The 19141-nt window shown below is 37.2% G+C and overlaps 1 protein-coding gene across 1 annotated transcript in view; it reads right to left on the bottom strand.

The window, feature by feature from the left end:
• Nucleotides 1-318: 318 nt before the first annotated feature.
• SOS2 (son of sevenless homolog 2 (Drosophila)) overlaps nucleotides 319-19141 on the bottom strand; it is a 112613-nt gene continuing 93790 nt past the window's right edge. Inside the window, exons 19-23 of the mRNA XM_011999760.1 lie at nucleotides 16590-16706; nucleotides 13107-13368; nucleotides 12576-12617; nucleotides 3474-3583; nucleotides 319-2039 (exon numbers count right to left, since the gene is read on the bottom strand). Of these exons, the coding sequence (XP_011855150.1) occupies nucleotides 1530-2039; nucleotides 3474-3583; nucleotides 12576-12617; nucleotides 13107-13368; nucleotides 16590-16706 (1041 nt within the window). The 3' untranslated portion in view covers nucleotides 319-1529. The remainder of the gene's footprint in view (nucleotides 2040-3473; nucleotides 3584-12575; nucleotides 12618-13106; nucleotides 13369-16589; nucleotides 16707-19141) is intronic.

Raw genomic sequence — 19141 nt, 5'->3', positions numbered from 1 at the left:
AATCTGCTCTTTAAAAAACAAAGCCAACCTCAGAGTTTACCTAGTTGGAGACTTGATTTACAGAGTAGTTACAAGGCTTAAATGCAAGCAGCTTCCAAGATCCTATGAAAGATGGCTATAATCTTACAATCTTGCTTTTCAAGTTCCTAGTATGCTCCTAGTTTTTTGTATGAATTCATAAAAGTGGTTGCTAGAAGCCTGCAGCTCACATTTAACACTGAAGAAAAATGTGTGTGTGTGTGTGTGTGTCTCTCTCTCTACAGGACTCAACAATCTCCCCCTTTGTTCCTTATAATGAAAACACATATTTTAAAAGTCTTTTAAAAATTAAGACTGGGGTGATTTATTAATCTTGTTAAGAACTCTGATACAAAGCACAGTAAAAGGCCACAGACCAGTAAATAAACAACGTGGCTTTTGGCTACTTTACAACTGCTGCTACAGCACTATCAGCAAAACACTCTTTATCACTTTGAACAAAGGCATCCAAATGGCAAATAAAAGTTTTACTCACTTATCTGATTAAAACATTTAATAAAGCTTTAAGTATTTGCTGGTTTAAATATTACCAATCTAAAAAATATATTTAAAAAAAATTTCAGTTAACACGAGATTTATAGAGAAAGTTACTAGGTGTTGAAGGCAAGGCAGTTGGTTCCTATGCCATAGAATTTTTTTTGAATTTATGAATTAGTAAAGTAGCAGATTGTATTATAGGCCTCAAGTCACTTAAATTTATATAGATTATTAGCAGTATCTTTAAATATACAATATAAACAAAACTGTACATACATGGCATATTAACTGTTTTCCATAACAATAGGCAATTCATTAGCTAAAGACGTCATAGTCTGCAAAAACAAAAGGCACATCTGAATGAGATACATGCCCTTTTTACCTCCATCATTGGGTTATGTAGTCTTTGATTACATTTTGACAAAATAATAAACACAGTGCCATTCTATTATTTTCATCCTACTTTTCATTTTTGTCTTCAGCAGCAAATACCGGCATTTAAGACATGGAATTAAAGAGTTTAAGAACAGTTGGTGTTATTCATAATTCTCCTAGATGTAAAAACTAGAAGTAAAAACTAGAAGATGGTCAAAGAGGTTTAAAAATCAGTAACACCATATACCCCTCCCATATTTGTGTAAATTCACTGCCTTAAAAAGGCATCTATTACTCAAATTTGAAAAATTTCACAAAAGCACTATCCCTTTTCAGTGCAATCATGTCACTTTAAACCATATTTTTGCAGAGTTTACAGTGCAAATATAAATTCTTTATACTGGCCTTTTGGCAGCACTGAGGATCCAAGACAAGGCAATGCTACTGATCACCTGAGGATAATGGTGAAGGACTTTTGTATTTTTATTTTTCCAATTCGTAAAAGCTTATTTGATCAGTAGCATTTTTGTAAGAGCATTATTTGTAAAAAGTACTAAAATACTATGTCTTTTTTTGAATAAATTAAAAAAAAACTTTACAAATACCATTCCAGTGTCAATGACTACATATGGCTAAGGTCATTGGGGAGTTTCTGCATTTTCTAGCAAAGGCAGTCTGTACAATGGGGGGTGCGAAAGCTCCCGTTTGTAAGTCTTTGGTGGCAGTTTTGGCAGATGAGGGCTTGAATTCTGCCTTGGTGGAACAGGGGGAGCTGGAGGATGAGCAAGATTATTCTGACTAGAACTGAGCACATAGCATCGACGTGGTACCCTTGGAGAGGGTGTGCTAGGAGGAGTGCTTGGCGAATTTGGACACGTACTAATGTCTCTGAGCCAGTCTGAATCTCTGTGAAGATGCCCCAGTGGAGGTGGCTGAAGATTAAATGGACAGTTTATAAAGTGTTCTGGAGGCCGAAGGGGAACCGGTGGAGGGGTATCAGGAAGAGGATCTCTTGGTGGTGGTGGAGGTGGACTATGCAGAGGCCCATCAAATGCACCAGTAGGAACAGGAACTCTGGGTTTTACCTTGGGAGGAGGAGGCTGTCTCGGTGGAATAGCAGGAGGATCATCATCAGATTTCATATTTCCCTCAAAAAAAAAAAAAAAAAAAAGTAATTAAATTATACCTCTATTCTCCTGAAAAATTTTTTAAAATGTTAAGTCTGAAAAATTCTTATGTATCAAGTTAAATTCAGAGGCTCAAAATAAACTAATCTGGGTTAATTATCAGATTATGAGTGCTCCTAGTTTAATTCAGGGCTGAGTTTAATATTTTTATATATGAGATGTTTTAATTTAAGTCTTAGAACATAACTCTTTATCTTGCTTTGTGCATACATTTCAGAAATTTATGTATTTTAATTATAATAATAGGTAAGTGACAATTTATTGCTTTATAGACATGAAAGGACATGATGTCAAGAGGATTTTAATGTCTAGCTTCTGCTTACTGGGCATCTACTGCTCCTTTCTCCAATGAGGCTTAGAGCAGTAGATCTCAAAGTGTGATCCAGGGACCAACAGCATCAGTACCAGTAGGGAACTTGTTAGAAAAGCAAATTCTTGGGCCCCATCCTAGACCTACTAAATCAGAAACTCTGGAGGTGGGGCTCTATGACTTTACCAAGCCTTTTAGGTAATTCTGATGTACCCTTAAAATTTTGAGAAGCATTAGTTGAAAGTTTGAAGAATGCTTGGAATACTACTAAAGGTTTTTTCCACCTGTACCAGAAAGAAATTGTACTTCCAGCCTCTTTTTCATTTTTAGTTTTTGAAATGGAGTCTTGTTCTGTCACCTAGGCTGGAGTGCTATGGTACAATCTTGGCTCACTGCAACCTACCTCCACCTCCCAGGTTCAAGTGATTCTCCCGCCTTAGCCTCCTGAGTAGCTGGGGTTATAGGTGCCCACCACCATGTCTGGCTAATTTTTGTATTTTTAGTAGAGACAGGGTTTCACCATATTGGCTAGGCTGGTCTTGAACTCCTGACTTCAGGTGATCTGCCTGCCTCAGCCTCCCAACCAGTGTTGTTGTTTTTTTTTTTTTTTTTTGAGACAGAGTTTTGCAATTGTTGCCCAGGCTGGAGTGCAGTGGCACAATCCTGGCTCACTGCAACCTCCACCTCCCAGGTTCAAGCGCTTATCCTGCCTCAGCCTCCCTAGTAGCTGGAATCAGAGGCACCTGCCACCACACCCAGCTAATTTTTTGTATTTTTAGTAGAGATGGGGTTTCATCATGTTGACCAGGCTGGTCTCGAACTCCTGATCTCAGGTGATCTACCCGCCTCGTCCTCCCAAAGTGCTGGGATTACAGGCATGAGACACCGTGCCTGGCCCAGCCTCTTATTTAGAAAAGGTTTTTATAAGGATTAAACAACTAAAAGTATTTTTCAAATATAACAACCCAAATGTTGAAAAACCATAAATGGTAGCCAAAGTATAATTCACAGACTCTTTATAACACTGGGCATTATTTTGAAGATTCACAACTTTGAATAAGTTGGAGTAAAGTCCTGTTGATTACCTTAGAATTTGAAGCATCATGATCAAACTTTTTTCGAGGAGGAAGAGGAGGAGGAATCAGGGGCTCTTCACTTAGTTTATGTAAACTACCACATGAACTAAAGAAAGACTCTGGGGGAGAAAAAGACTAGTTTAACCACAATTCACAGTATAATTATAAGATAAACCTTTATCACAGCTTCTGGTCGATACTTCTACTATGGCATTTGTCAGACTATCGACTATTGGTTTATCTATCTTCCCCATTAAATTGTAAGCTTTCTGAGGGCAGTGTGTATTTATTTCTGTATCTCTAGCACCACCACAGTGCCTGGGGTATGATGGGTACTTTAGCTAAATGAAGGTATACCATTTAATTATGATTAATGAGATTCTGCTCCCTGAAAAGTCTTTCACAAATCAAAACATGTCTAAATATACTGTAGTAACTTCCAAAGAAAGACCATCCTAATCAGAGACCATATATTTTTGAAGCAGCTACGATTGGGCCCATCACCACACAGGTAATAAAACCCTCCATATAGGAGCCCATAAGGTAGTGTTAATATCACATAACTCTTTGTCTTTGCAAGTCTCTCATTGATAATGTACACGTTATATAATCACATTAAAGGAAATTTACAAAATGATAAATGACAGGAAAATACCCCTAAACAGATCAACCAGACATATAATAATTACTATCTTCATTTTTACTTTTTCTATAGTTCAACTTCCCATTTGATCTCTCTATATTCACACTGTTGTTACAAAGGCAGTAACTATGTCGTATTTATCATTATACTGAGATCGGGAACACAGAAGCTAACTGGGAAAGAAGTTGATGAGTTTAACCTTAAACAATCTAACTGAACTGCTTATGAGACATCCAAGTAGATATGTCAAACTAATTATTCTGTGTCAAAAATTGCTATCCTGATCATGTGGCTCTGTAGTTACCTCTGGGCGGGGGGCGGTGGGGGGAGGAGGGCATCCTGTTGGCTCAGGAGGAAACAGCTGATACAAAAGGTATGCTTATGAGGTTGGCAGATGGTGAGGGGAGGTTAGGCAGAGGATGTTCCTCAGACCTGCCAGCATTGTTTGTGCGGTCTTTGGGAGAACTCCTCTCGGTGGTGCTACATCTGTCCCATTTGGTTTAGTTGGCCAATCCTGCCCAGGGCACCCCAATTCAAGCCAAGGAGTAGGCATGGGACTCACTTTCTTAACATGATCAGATTTTTATCTACCTCTCTTTCATGCAAGTAGCCATTTTTTTAGGGAAAGCGAACCTGACCCCTTAGCTCCAGGGATGGGGCCTAATTAGTATAAATCAATCAGAGTAATCCCATTCCTTTAGCCAGAGTGATGAGTTTAACTGTAGGCATGTGACCTAATTCAGACCAGTGAAATTTAAAAGGAGATTTTCTGGGGGCTAATGGAAAGGAAGTTCCTTGCTCCTTTTTGGAAAAGCGTTGTCATACTGTCTTGTCTGTACTTCTCTCTGTATATAATTTGACTGAACAAATAAGCACACAACCTTTACTGCTCTTGCCAGTTATGATTTTGAGGAAAAACAGCTTTAGATCAAGCTGATAATCTGGACAAAACAATGAAGAGTCAAAAAGAACCCTGGTCTTTAATTACATCATCGAGTCACTGAATCAACCAGTCTTAAAGCAGCCTTCCTCTAGGCTTCCAAGTATGTCTGAGTGTTTTCTTATTGTTTAAGCCAGTCTTAGGTGGTAACAGACGCACACATTCATGGAAGCAGATGATATGTGAATGATGGGAAAGCTATGAGAGTTTTGAATCTGGGTCTGACTCTACAGTCACCACTTAACTAGTATATTTCTCCATAGTAGGCAATCAATAACCCTTGCTGAAGTGTGAATGCAATTTAATTTTCTATCAAGTGCGTTTCCCTACAAGACTACAGTTTTTATGAACTTTTTTAGTGCCTGCAGTTATTCCAAACTGGTGAATATAGTAGAATTTACTAAACAATTTCTATAATGTTAGTTATCTATCTAAGTTAATTCTAATTTTCTGCCATTCATTCATTCATTCATTCAACAGTTATTGGGCACCTGCTAATACTGTCATGCACTGTCTGAAGCACTAGCAATATAACCGTGAACAAAATGCAAAAAGTCATGTCCTTATGGAACTTCTAATCTAGGTTAGGGAAAGATAAGTACAAGTATAATGCCTATAAATTATGAGAAGAAATATTTGGTTGGAAAGGGGTATAGAAAGAGGTGTGAGGGGAGCAATATAAATAAGGTGATTAGGGAAGGCTTCACTAAGGTAACACAACCTGAAGGCGGTAAGGGAGCAGGCTGTGAGGCCAAATGGCTGAAGAGTATTATAAGTAGCAGGAATGGCAAGAGCAAAGCATTGATGCAATAATGTGTCTATTATGTTAAGGCAGACTGACTGAAGGGGGAAAATAAGTGATGAGGTCTGACAGATTAAACAAACCCAAACTGTGTAGGGCCTGTAGGTTCTTTAAAGGAACCGGCTTTCACTCTGAGTGAGATGGAGAGCCACCAGAGGGCTTTTTTTTTTTTTTTTGAGATGGAGTTTCACTCTTGTCACCCAGGCTGGAGAGCAATGGTGTGATCTCGGCTCACTGCAACCTCTGCCTCCCGGGTTCAAGCAATTCTCCTGCTTCAGCCTCCCGAGTAGCTGGGATTACAGGCGCCTGCAACCAGGCCCAGCTAATTTTTGTATTGTTAGTAGAGACGGGGTTTCACCATGTTGGCCAGGCTGGTCTCGAACTCCCAACCTCAGGTGATCACCCACCTCAGCCTCCCAAAGTGCTGGGATTACAGGGGTGAGCCACCGCATGCTATACTAAAAACATACTAAAGTGGAGAAGATAAGAAGTTAGGATGCTTATTGTAATAAACAAGGTAAAAGTTATGGTGGCTTGGACCAGGGTGGCAGCAGTGGAGATGGTGAAAAATTGTTAGATTCTGGATATATTTTGAGAGTAGTCAAGATTTGTTGATAGGTCACATTTGGGGTGTGAGAAAGGGAGAGAAATAAAAGATACTTCTATTATAGTATTTTTAGCCTAAGGAACCGGATGCTTGTAATTAGAATTGAGATGAGGATGCAGTGAGAGGAACAACTTTGGAGGGGATAATAAGAAGCTCAGTTTCAGAGAGGTTAAGTTTGAGATTCCTATAAAGATATCCAACTGGAGCTGTTAAATGGGTCATTAAATATATGAGTCTAGAAGTCAGAAGAGAGGTTCTGGCTAGAGATAAAAACTTGGGAATTATCATCATGTAAATGATACAAGACTGAACAACCAAGTGAGTGAGAAGAGGTCCAGAAACTGAGTCCTAAGGTCTTCCGATGTCAACAGTTTGGGAAGGTAAGGAGGAACCAGCAAGAGAGACCACGGAGCGACAAGTGAAGTGGAAGAAAAGACAAGGGAGTGGGATCAATCTTCATGCATGTGACTTTTTCCAAATATTTATTGGGTATTTTGTATAAATAAAGGCAGAAGCTTTGTCTTTCTTGTTTGCCACTGAATCTCTTGTGCTTAGCAGAGTAGCTGGTACAAACCAAGTATTCAATTATCTGCTGAATCAGTAACATCAGAGGGTGTAAACATCTTTATGGTTTGATACGTTGTATTCAGATTGCTTTCCAAAAGGGTTATACTAATATACCAGTTTACATGGGGATAAGTAATGTACCTTTTACCATAGGCTTGCTCACAATAAAAAACAAACAAACAAAAACAAACAAACAAAAAACAAATGAAAAAACACATTAATTCAAAAGACTAAAATGGCAACTCACTATTGTATAAAATTCTTCGGATTTCTAATGATGCTGAACTATCTATAATTATCTATGTTCCTTACAAGATATACTTCCTTTGATGTGAAGTACCCATGTTCATTGTGAATGGAGTCTTGCCTTTTTTCTCATTTCATCTGAGTACTTTTCACACTTAGTATAAATATTTTATTTCTTTCTTTGGGGATTTATTTTAGAATATCCAGAATTTATGCAGTTATTCTCAACTTTCTATTAAATTTCAAAATGTAAAATTTTCTTATATGGAAAACGTATTTTACTATCATTCCAAATAATGTCCAGAATTCTTACTTCTACAATGGCAGTGTTATGGGTTGAACTGTGTTCCCCCAAAAGATATGATGAAGTCCCATAACCTAGTACCTATAATTGTGACCTTATTTGGAATATAGTCTTTGCAGATGTAATGAAGTTAGGATGAGGTCATTAAAATGGGTCCAAATCCAGTATGACATGACCAGTGTCTTTTTAAGAAAAGGAGAAGAAATAAAGAAACATTTCGTGACAAGACAGCCATATGACAATGGAGGCAAAGATTGAAGTGATGCATCTACAAATCAGGAGATGCCAAGGATTGCCAGCAAATGCCAGAAGCTAGAAGCAGCAAGGAAGGATTCTCTTCTCCAAGTTTCAGAGTCAACATGGCCCTGCCAACATCTTGATTTTGGATTTCTGGCCTTCAGAACTATGGGACAATACATTTTTGCTCTTTTAAGCTACTCAGTTTGTGGTGCTTTGTTATGGCAGTATTAAGAAACTAATAGACAGTGTAATGACATCTCTACCACAGAACAACAAGAAAAATAAGAAATATCAATAAACTTCAATAAAGCCAGGAAATACATGAAGCTGAAGCTTTAATTCATGAAGGTAGATTATAATGTATATGGAGACAGATGGAGGAAGATGAAACCCAAATGTCTGCAGAGAGTAATACTGACAAACAGCAGCAAATCTGCCCCCACAGAACCAAATAAGGATTCAGGAGCTAAAGGCATTTGGTACAAAGGAAGGCACGGGCATGAAAACAGAAGACTTAAAGGTTGAGTCTGGATAAGGGGCAGTTAGAACCCCATTCTCCTCTCCCCTACCTAGTAAGGTCAGGCAATGACCTCATTCCCACCTCTGTAGGAGACTGGCAGTTTTATTCTCCGGAGAATCTAAACCCCAGACTTGGGATACTAGTCTGAGCTGAAAACACAGATATCCATACTACATGGCGAGACTGCCCCAGGCAGAAGATTCAAAGATCCTTCTTTAGAGAAACTAAACATTCCTAAAGAAAATGCCTATAGATTCTAACATTTGGGGATTTCCTAAGTAAAAAGTTATCATTCCATCACTCTACAGTGAAACCCACAAGTCAATAAGTGCCCATGGATATAGATATAGCACTTCCCATCAGTTTCCCCCTCATTCGAAAATATGAACAGAAATACTACCAGACAAGAAAGGAAAGCCTCCAATATGAAAGACAAGAGACTACAACTAATACAAGAAAGAAGGTCAGAAAAGAGACACTAGAAACAAAACAATTTTTTTTTCAAAAATACTATAATTACCCATCATCTCAAATATTCATCATTTCTTTGTGGTGAGAACATTTAAAATCTTCTCTTTTATCTATTCAGAAATATATATTAGTATTAACTATAGTCACTGAAACTTTGCATCCATTGACCAAAGTCTCCCCCCTTTCCCGGTACAACCCTGTCCAGCCACTGGATATGAGACTTAGATGATTTGATCATTCCACAATGTACACATGTATCAAAACATCAGATTGTACCCTATAAACATATACAATTACCTGTCAATTAAAAATAAAATTTAAAAATACTATAATTATTATCCTAAGAGAGATAGGAGAAGACAGTGCATCCATGAAATTAGAATAGGATGCTATTTAAAAAAGGCATGATCAGAGGGAACTGAGAATTCTTAGAAATTCAAAATTATGACAGATGAAAAAAATAAGTAGAAAAGCTCAAAGATAATCTTCCAGAAAACAGAACAAGAAGACAAAGAGATGGACAAGAGGTGATAAAAGACAAGAAAATTGGAGGACCAATCTAGGATGTATGAGAATAAGAAAAAGGAGCTCCACAAAAGGAGTCAGAGAATATGCTGGGGGAAAAATTATTACCAAAGCAATAGGAAGCATTTTCTGGAAATCAAATACTCGAATCTCTAAATTTAAAGGGCTCATTAAGCAGATGGCAAAATGAAAAAAAAAAAAAAAAAAAAACCCACATCAAAGCAGTTCACTGTGAAGCTGTAGATTATTAAGAATAAAGAGAATGCCTTAAAAGTTTCTTCAACATATTGTGGCAGAGCCTGCTGCTTCCCAGTACACTTTTCCCTTTTTCCTTTTAGTAACAGGATCCCACGAATTTTGGCAAGGCAAATGGCTTCTGAGTTAGAGACATTTCTTAGCCTCCTTTGTAGCTAAGAAGGTCTACATGACTAAGTTTTAGGAAGACAGCAAAAGTGATATATGCAACTCCCAGATCTTGTCTTTTTTTCTTTTTTTGAGACGGAGTCTCTCTGTTGCCCCAGGCTGGAGTGCAATGACACGATCTTTGATCACTGAAACCTCCACCTCCCTGGTTCAAGCAATTATCCTGTCTCAGCCTCCTGAGTAGCTGGGACTACAGGTGCATGCCACTATGCCCAGCTAATTTTTGTATTTTTAGTAGAGATGGCATTACACCACATTGGTCAGGCTGGTCTCGAACTCCTGATCTCAGGTGATCTGTCCGCCTCGGCCTCCCAAAGTGCTGGGATTACAGGTGTGAGCCATCGCACCTGGCCCAGATCATGTTTTTATAACAAAGCTCCTTGCCCTCCATCGTCCTGCTAGCCAAAAAATGGTAACAACTACAGCAGGTACTCAAGACAGAGATGGAAGTCATATCTTGAGAATTCTGAATTGCCCTGCTTAGCTGGAAAACCCAGTGGAGCAGAGTTTCCTACTTGGTCTGGCTATTGTGAGGAATAAACTTCTATTTCATTTAAGGCTCTGTATATTTGGGTCCCTTTGCTACTGTAGGTATGCTCTAGGTATTAGGAAAAAAAAAAAAAGATTGAAACTGTAAGGTCATTGAGAGAAAGATATTTGTCTATTTCATTCACTACTATCACTCTCACACCTAGAATAGTGCCTGCACATATCAGGCGTTTAAAAATTATGTACTAAGTGAATAAATGAATAGTATTAGACTTTTCAGCAGGAATTATGAAAGGTAGAAGACCGTGGAGGAAAATGCCTTCAAGATTCTGAGTCAAATTGCTTTTTACATTCTATATCCAGCTAAACTATTAACAATTAAATGTATAATAGGCTTCCACAAAAGAAAACAAACAAAAAAAGGTGTACGGGTTTCCATATACACAAGAACTTAAAAAGTTTAGGTCTTATGTCTTATCTTTTCTCACGTAGCTACTAAAGGAGCTACTCCCATCAAAATCAGGGAGCATATCAAGAAAGAAGATGAGGAATCAAAAAACAAGGATCCAACACAGGAGGGAGGCAAAGGGAACTTCTACGATGACAATGAAAGAAAGTTCTAGGATGACAGCAGGGTCAACACCTGAGTAGCAACCAGTCCAAACTGGAGCAGGGGGACAAAAAGGCACCAGGACGGAAGATTCCAGGAAAGAAAGAAGGGAAAGGGAAAAGCAAAGAAAAGAAAAGAAAAGGGAGAACCCTGTTAGGTTCCCTGATTGGCCTGATTTTACGGAAAACTGCTATGAAAGGGCGTGGAAAGGTGCTAAACAAACATACAAACAAACCTAAACAAACACACAAACAAACCTAAACATTGAGGCAATTATTAACTCCAGGAAACAGAGCTATACAAGAAAGGAAGCATAGCAGTGAATACTTGCCCCAAATGTGGTAAGTATAGACAGGGTAGAGCATGAAATTCTCATCCACCATAACAGGAGATCAGTAAACATTGTCTAAAATTAATGACTCAAGAGAGAATATAAAAACATCATTTAGAAATGTGGAAGTGTCCTTGGAGAAAAGGAGTGGGGAGACTTGAGGTAGAGAACCATTGTTAATTTCATTTTAAGTGTTTCCGCGTTATTTCCCTTTTAAATTCTATTAATATGTCACTTTGATAAAAATTTTTTTTGGTAGGGAGGACAGGGTCTTGCTATGTTGCCCAGGCTAGTCTTGAATTGCTATGTTGCCCCAGCCTCAAGTGATCCTGCCTCAGCCTCCCAAAGTGCTGGGATTACAGGTATGAGCCACTACATGGCCAGATAAAAATTTTTTAAACTAAAATTAAATATAAAATTAAACATTTAAAAGACTAACCTTATTTTTCTCATAAGATAGGGAACTTTGCTACTATGTATTTTACTATGCTCGGAGCAGATATTCTCCAGATTGGGAGAATTATACCAAAGGTGCTGTGTTCATTTTTGGGTTTTGTTTTAAACAAATGACCACAGAGAGAAAGTTAACAGCATTAAAAGTTGTAAATTATGAAATAATTAGGAATGATAGACTAGTACTAAAAATACTGCTTTAATTAAATAAGATGATGTAAAAAAAATAAGTGATTGAGGATATCCTGGGAACCTGATAAACATTTAGTATATTATTCCCAGGGAAAAATGATTTGAAAAGGTTAAGGAAGAAAGACAACTGACATGAAATTACTATTCCTTCTATGCCAAGCAGTATATTAGGTGTTCTTTTTTTTTTTTGAGATGGAGTCTCACTCCGTTGCCCAGGCTGGAGTGCAGTGGCCTGATCTCGGCTCACCACAACCTCCGCCTCCTGGGTTCAAGCAATTCTCCTGCCTCAGCCTCCCAAGTAGCTGGGACTACAGGTGTGAGCCACCATACCCAGCTAATTTTTGTAATTTTTTTGTAGAGATGGGGTTTCACTATGTTGGCCAGGCTGGTCTTGAACTCCTGACCTCATGATCTGCCTGACCTGGCCTCCCAAAGTGCTGGGACTACAGACGTGAGCCACCGTGCCGGGCTAGGTGTTCTGTATAGTTATTTCATTTGATCCTTAACAAGTGTTGGGAAGGTAAGTAATTTCTTTAAGGCCATACAGCCCTTAGAACAGATCATAAAAAATGATGAAAATAAACTATAGTGAAGCTTAAGTAGTACACAGTTGTAAGCAAATAATTACATTTATTTATAACTTTTCTTATTCTTTAATATTGCCAAAACCCAAAAGAAATATAAATTTAATCAACCAGATTATTATCTTTACAGTCATTTCATTAGAATGAACTTAAATCTTACTTACTTGAATGTGGCAAAAGCACTGGAGCAAAGATGCTATTGCTGCCTATTGGAATAAGAAAAATTAATTTGAAAAGGAAGGTAACATGTATGGTATTATTTTTTAATTGTTTCCATAAATAATATGCAATACACAGTACAGAATTTTATCACAATCTTTTGCCATGTTAGTTTTTAAAAAAATTAACCCAGAACCTTCTGTACCTAGAATGGTTTTTCTTCTTAGCAATAAGTGGTTCCCCCTCTATCTCTATTTGTTTTCTTACTCACCATCTATTGCTCCCTTTAGACTGGTAGTGGGACCCAAAAGGTACTGAATAAATCTTTGTTGAATGAATAAATTAGAAGATAATATGCATCAACAATGCACAAATTATGCTTTACTTCTTGTATTAATCACTATTTTCACATTTAGATGTAGCTTTTCACACTAACATAGTTTGCAAAAGATTCTATAGTTCCCTAATTAAAATGATAAGAATTATCTGAGACACAGGATTCCTTTTTTACCAAATGGTTTACATCAAATACTTACCACAGGAGCTGTTGAGATCCACATCTAAAAATACACTAAGGTCTGAAGAAGCAGATACTGGTGGAGTAGATGGTGTATTTGGAGAAGTTGGTGCTGACACTGTTGATTCCAGCTCAGTTTCAGCAATCCGACTAAAGCTTATTTTACATGGTTCTCTTTCTAATGGTGTTGGGTGACCTCGTAAAGTACCTGAGGTAGAGCCATGTCGGCCTGTGTTAGGCCTTATTCCAGGAGATTTCAAGGAGAAAGTTGATTTTCTAGGCTGGGAAAAGCAAACATGATTAATGTCACAAATTTGCATAGACAGCACTTTGTTTCTGTGACTTAGAGCTACCTTATTAGTCTTATTAGTTCTTAAGCATACAGTTCTTAAGCGTGCAGTCCTTCAGTCTGCAATGACAGCCTGTATCATTCTAGTAGAATCTTCTGGATTTGACTGGCTTAATTTCAAAATGAATTTGAATATAAGTAAGTCTCTTTTCAGCGCTGCAGAGAAAAAATTCTTGAAAATTTATGTGAAAATCACATTTTGCTCCTAAAACATACGAACCTAAACTTCTCTTTGAAAATATCTATATAAATTTTACAAACATTTACTGGGAACATAATTTATGAAACATGCTACATGCTTCAGAAAAAAAAAGATAATTTTTTTCCTCTTCCTATACTAAATGATCAACCTGTACATTGGTGCTTTAATAATCTTTGGAGAAAATTCCTATCATTGTCCCCCACCCTCATCTCTGTCCCATTTTTCAAGTTCTGGCAGGAGTAATCGAATAAAAAACACCGAACTCAGATCAGAAAACTTGAGTTAAGATCTCAACTGTGCCAATATCTAGCTTTGCAGCCTTGAAAAACTTATTTAACCCCTTGGAATCTCACCATTTTCCTTTGTAAAATGAGAGTAAGATCTACGACGGGTTTTCAAAAACTGCATGGCAAATGTCTATTATGAAATAACTATGTATGACTTTCATTTTTTTCCATCAAAAAATAAACTCATACTAACTTATTATAACATGTCTGAACAGTACCTAGTTTGAGATACTAAGAAGGATAACACATCAGTTTGTAAAGAATCCCTATCAGAGGAACATGAATTCTGCCAAAATTGAAGCAAGAACAAATATCAAATTTATGATGATGCTTGGGTGGAAGAATGGTGAAATCACTAATATTTTATGAAAAGTTTATGGGGACAATGCCCCAAAGAAATCAGCCATTTACAAATTGATAACTTATTTTAACAAGGGATGAGATGGTATGGAAGATAAAGCCAATGGTGGCAGATCATCGACATCAATTTCTGAGGAAAAAATTAATCTAATTCCTGCTCTAATTGAAGAGGACTGATGATGAACAACAGAAACAATAGCCAACACCACAGATATCTCAACTGGTTCAGCTTACACAATTCTGACTGAAAAATTAAAGTTGAGCAAACTTTCCACTAGATGGATGGCAAAACCATTGCACCCAGATCAGCTGCAGACAAGAGCAGAGCTTTCAACAGAAATGTTAAATAAGTGGGATCAAGACCCTGAAGCATTTCTTTGAAAAACTGTTAACAGGAAATGAAACATGGCTTCCCAATATCATCCTGAAGACAAAGCACAATCCAAGCAATGGCTACCAAGAGGTGGAAGTGGTCCAGTCAAAGCAAAACCAAATCAGTCAAGAGCAAAGGTTGGCCAAGCACCGTGGCTCATGCCTATAATCCTAGCACCTTGGGAGGCTGAGGCAGGAGGATCATTTAAGGCCAGGGGTTTGAGACCAGCCTGGGCAATACAGCAAGACTCTGTCTCCATTTTTTTTTTTTTTTTTTTTAAAAAGGCCAGGCATGGTGGCTTACACCTCTAATCCCATCACTTTGGGAGGTCGAGGCAGGTGGATCACTTGAGGTCAGGAGTTCAAGACATGCCTGGCCAACATGGTGAAACCTCATCTCTACTAAAAATACAAAAATTAGCCACGCATGGTGGCACACACATGTTATCCCAGTTACTTGGGAGGCCGAGGCAGTAGAATTGTTTGAACCTGGGAGGTGGAGGTGACAGTGAGTCGAGATTGCACCACTGTAGTCCAGCCTGGGCGACACAGCGAGACTCTGTCTCAAGGAAACAAAACAAAAACAAGAACAAAAACAAAACAAAGGTCATGGCAACAGTTTTTTAGGACGCTCAAAGCATTTTTCTTGTTGACTTTGTAGAGGGTCAAAGAACAATAACATCTGCTTACTATGGGACTCTTTTGAGAAAGCTAGCCAAAGCTTTTGCAGAAAAACAACCAGGAGAGCTTCACCAAAGAGACCTTCTCCACCACAACAACGATCCTGCTCATCCCTTTCATTAAACCAGGGCAATTCTTTGAGAGTTTTGATGGGAGATCATTAGGCATCCACTTACAATCTTGACTTGGCTCCTTCTGACTTTTTTGTGTTTCCTAATTATAAAAAAAAATTAAAGGGCAACCGTTTTTCTTCAGTTAATAATGTAAAAGAGACTGCATCGACATGGTTAAATTCCCCGGATCTTTAGCTTTTTGGGGATGGACAAAATGGTTGGTATTAGCACTTACAAAAGTGTCCTGAACTTGATGAAGCTTATGTTGGAAAATAAACTTTATATTTTTATGTTTATTTTTTAATTCCATCAAAAAATTTATCTTTTCATTCCATGTTTCCATGAACTTTTTTTCATTCTTTTCTTTTTTTTTTTTTTTATATGGGGTCTCACTCTGTCACCCAGGTTGGAGTGAAGTGGAGTGATCTTGGCTCACTGCAACCTCCGCCCCACAGGCGTGCACCACCATGCCTAGAGACAGGGATTACAGGCGTGAGCCACCACGCCCGGCCTCTATGAACTTTTTGAAGTCCCCTCATATATCACACAATTGTGAAGATGAGGTATCATGAAACTACCTGACTTCTTGCTTCACTCAAAGTTGGTTTGTGTTTTTATTTCCTTCTATATCTTGCTTCACTTTTAGCTACTTAGAATTTGTCTTCTACTAATTCTGTTGCCACTGCAAACTCCTGCAGTAACTGGAAACAGCATCAAATTCTAGTGACAGAGGTGGGTTCCAGAGGCAACTATGGACCATGGAGCCCAAATGGCAGAAGTCATATCAAGTCACAAGAACCAAAATATATTTGCTTACTCCTTCCCAGGTCTTTTCATTTTTTTTGTTCCATTCAGCTACCTATTAAGTTCTCACTTTCTCACATCTTTTTGTATTATTTTAGGAGAGATCAAAAGTAGACACATAAATAAGCAGTACTAAGATAAGGCATAAACCAGATTTTATCAAAAGGCTGACATTTCCCCCACAGTATATGTAATTTTAGAAATAGTATATTACTGCAAACAAAACACCTATGAACAGCCATTCAATTACATTTTTAAGATAACAGGTTGTTAAACATTGAAAATAATATTTTTAAAAACAGAACACTTGCTTCCAAAATTATAAAAGACTTACAAATCGAGGTGGCTGTTTGCAGTTTCGAGGTTCAATTTCTAGTGACTTGTTGAACAAATAATCTGTAAACTCTTTTTCAGACGCATTTCCCATGGGGTTAAGGTTTTCAAAGAATCTCTGAAATTAAATATCACAAGTGCATATATAATAAGTATATATTTTAGATCTTATTAAAATAAGATCTCATTAAAATTTTTTGCTGAAAATTACTTCATTATTTAATGCTAAAAAAGTAACACATTAAGAGATCACAATATCTGAAAAGTTCACAAATGTTGCTTATTCCAATCTCTTTACTTCTGAATAAGATTATATAATTTCTGTGGAAATTATATTCTAGTCTTAAAGTTCTATTAAGAATATGAGTTTTCATTTATTATCATTTTAATGGCTCAGTAGTAGCACTACTTATTCCTTAGGAAACTTTATTCCTACTCATTGTAACAAATGATCATCACCAGAAAGCTACCAAAAGTGTTTAGAACAAAATTATGGTTATAATCCACAATGAAGTTTTGATAATCAGAAAAAAAGTGGAGATAAATTAGATTAAGGTCTGTTAATCCAATTTATAGATCATTCTTCATCATTTATAATTATTCTGGAAATTTCTTTTACTTTAAAAGTAGTCATTTAAATTACTTTAAAAGTAATTTCAAGAATGATTATAGGCCGGGCACAGTGGCTCACGCCTGTAATCCCACCACTTTGGGAGGCCGAGGTGAGTGGATCACCTGAGGTCGGGAGTTCGAGACCAGCCTGACCAACAGGGAGAAACCCCATCTCTACTAAAAATACAAAATTAGCCTGGCGTGGTAGTGCATGGCTGTAATCCCAGCTACTCAGGAGGCTGAGACAGGAAAATCGCTTGAACCCAGGAGGCGGAGGTTGAGGTGAGCCAAGATCATGCCATTGTACTCCAGCCTGGGCAACAAGAGCGAGACTCTATCTCAAAAACAAAAAAGAAAAAGAATGATTATAAACTTAAACCTATCTGTGCTAACTTCTAGTATAAAAAATGTTTTTATCTGAGCCAAGTCATGTGGCTTACACCTGTAATCCTAGCAGTTTGGGAGGCTGAGGCCGGGGGACTGCTTAAGCCCAGGAATTTGAGACCAGCCTGGGCAATATAGTGAGACCTCTCCTCTTAAAAAAAACCTAATACATAAAATTTTAAAAATTCTGCCTTTATCAAAAAATATTTTAAGCTTAAATTTAAGTTTTAACGTAGAAAATTTAGGTGATTTAGCACTGCCAAAAAAGGAGAAAAAAAGAAAAAGAAACAGTAATCTTACAAACCAGAAATATCATTGTTTCCATTTAAATATTAGACTATCTTCCAGTGATTTTACTGTGCATGTACATGCATGTATATATGTATTTATAATTATTAATATATAATTTATATATATTTTCCTGAAAAACTGGAATATCAATTTTAATCTTTCTGAAGTTTATATTCAATTAACTTTTTTCCATGTGGTTTGCTTTTTTTTTTTTGAGTCTCACTCAGCCTCCCGAGTAGCTGGGATTATAGGTGTGCGCCACTATGCCCAGCTACTTTTGTATTTTTAGTAGAGACGGGGTTTCACTATGTTAGCCAGGCTGCCCTTGAACTCCCGACCTCAGATGATCTACCTGCCTTGGCCTCCCAAAGTGCTGGGATTGCAGGTATGAGCCACCGCACCCAGCCAGTTTGCTTATTTTACAAAATACAAATTTTAACTCTATAGTATTTAATCAGATGGCTATTTCGGAATTTAATAATCTCCATATAACTAGTTATCCATACAGGTACTTTCTAATTTTTTGCTATATACCAATTATTTTTATTAACTCCTATATATAAATTTTTCTGCACATTTTTTATTATTTCCTTAGAAAAATTCCTTAGCAGAAAATTACTGGATTTAGCTTTATTTAATTTTGAAGTGGTTTAGAACCATATATTAAAAGGGTACTGGGTTTTAGCTTTAGCAGTAGGCGAAATGAGCTTTAAAATTTCTAGTATAAAATTATTCTCATTTTTCAGGCATTCTGCCAATTTCAAGAAAATTATATTACTCCTTTAACAATACTGAAACAATGTGTTCTTATGTTCAGGTTAGCTAAATTAAATCATATTAGCCAATAGTAATTAAAGGATTTCAGAAAGTCATAACAGCAGTATTCTTGATATTCTCATCCTTTGCTCTATTTTTAAATATTATTTATTTAAGTATGATTTGAAAAGTGAACAGCTACTTTGTCTACATTTTAAACTTATTTTGACTCAATCATATAGAAGACATTTCCTCCCAAAAATGCTTTAAATGGTGGCAGGAACCCTAGACCACACCACAAACACCAATTAGCAGGTATGTTTCTGAGATATGAATACTAAAAGTACTATTTCAAGTATACCGAATTAAAGTGTAACATTATTCCTGTGGGGGCCGTATTTCCTTAGCCCTCTGAAGCCCCACATCACAGAGGGCGGGTTCAATGGTGAGAGGGGACGAAATAGGTCACCATCAGTAGGTTCCCGTCTTTTTTTTTTTTTAAGAGCAAGT

This window comes from Mandrillus leucophaeus, unplaced genomic scaffold, assembly GCF_000951045.1.
Source record: "Mandrillus leucophaeus isolate KB7577 unplaced genomic scaffold, Mleu.le_1.0 Scaffold60, whole genome shotgun sequence".
NCBI classification, from domain to species: domain Eukaryota; kingdom Metazoa; phylum Chordata; class Mammalia; order Primates; family Cercopithecidae; genus Mandrillus; species Mandrillus leucophaeus.
This window is presented reverse-complemented; position numbering and strand designations above follow the sequence as displayed.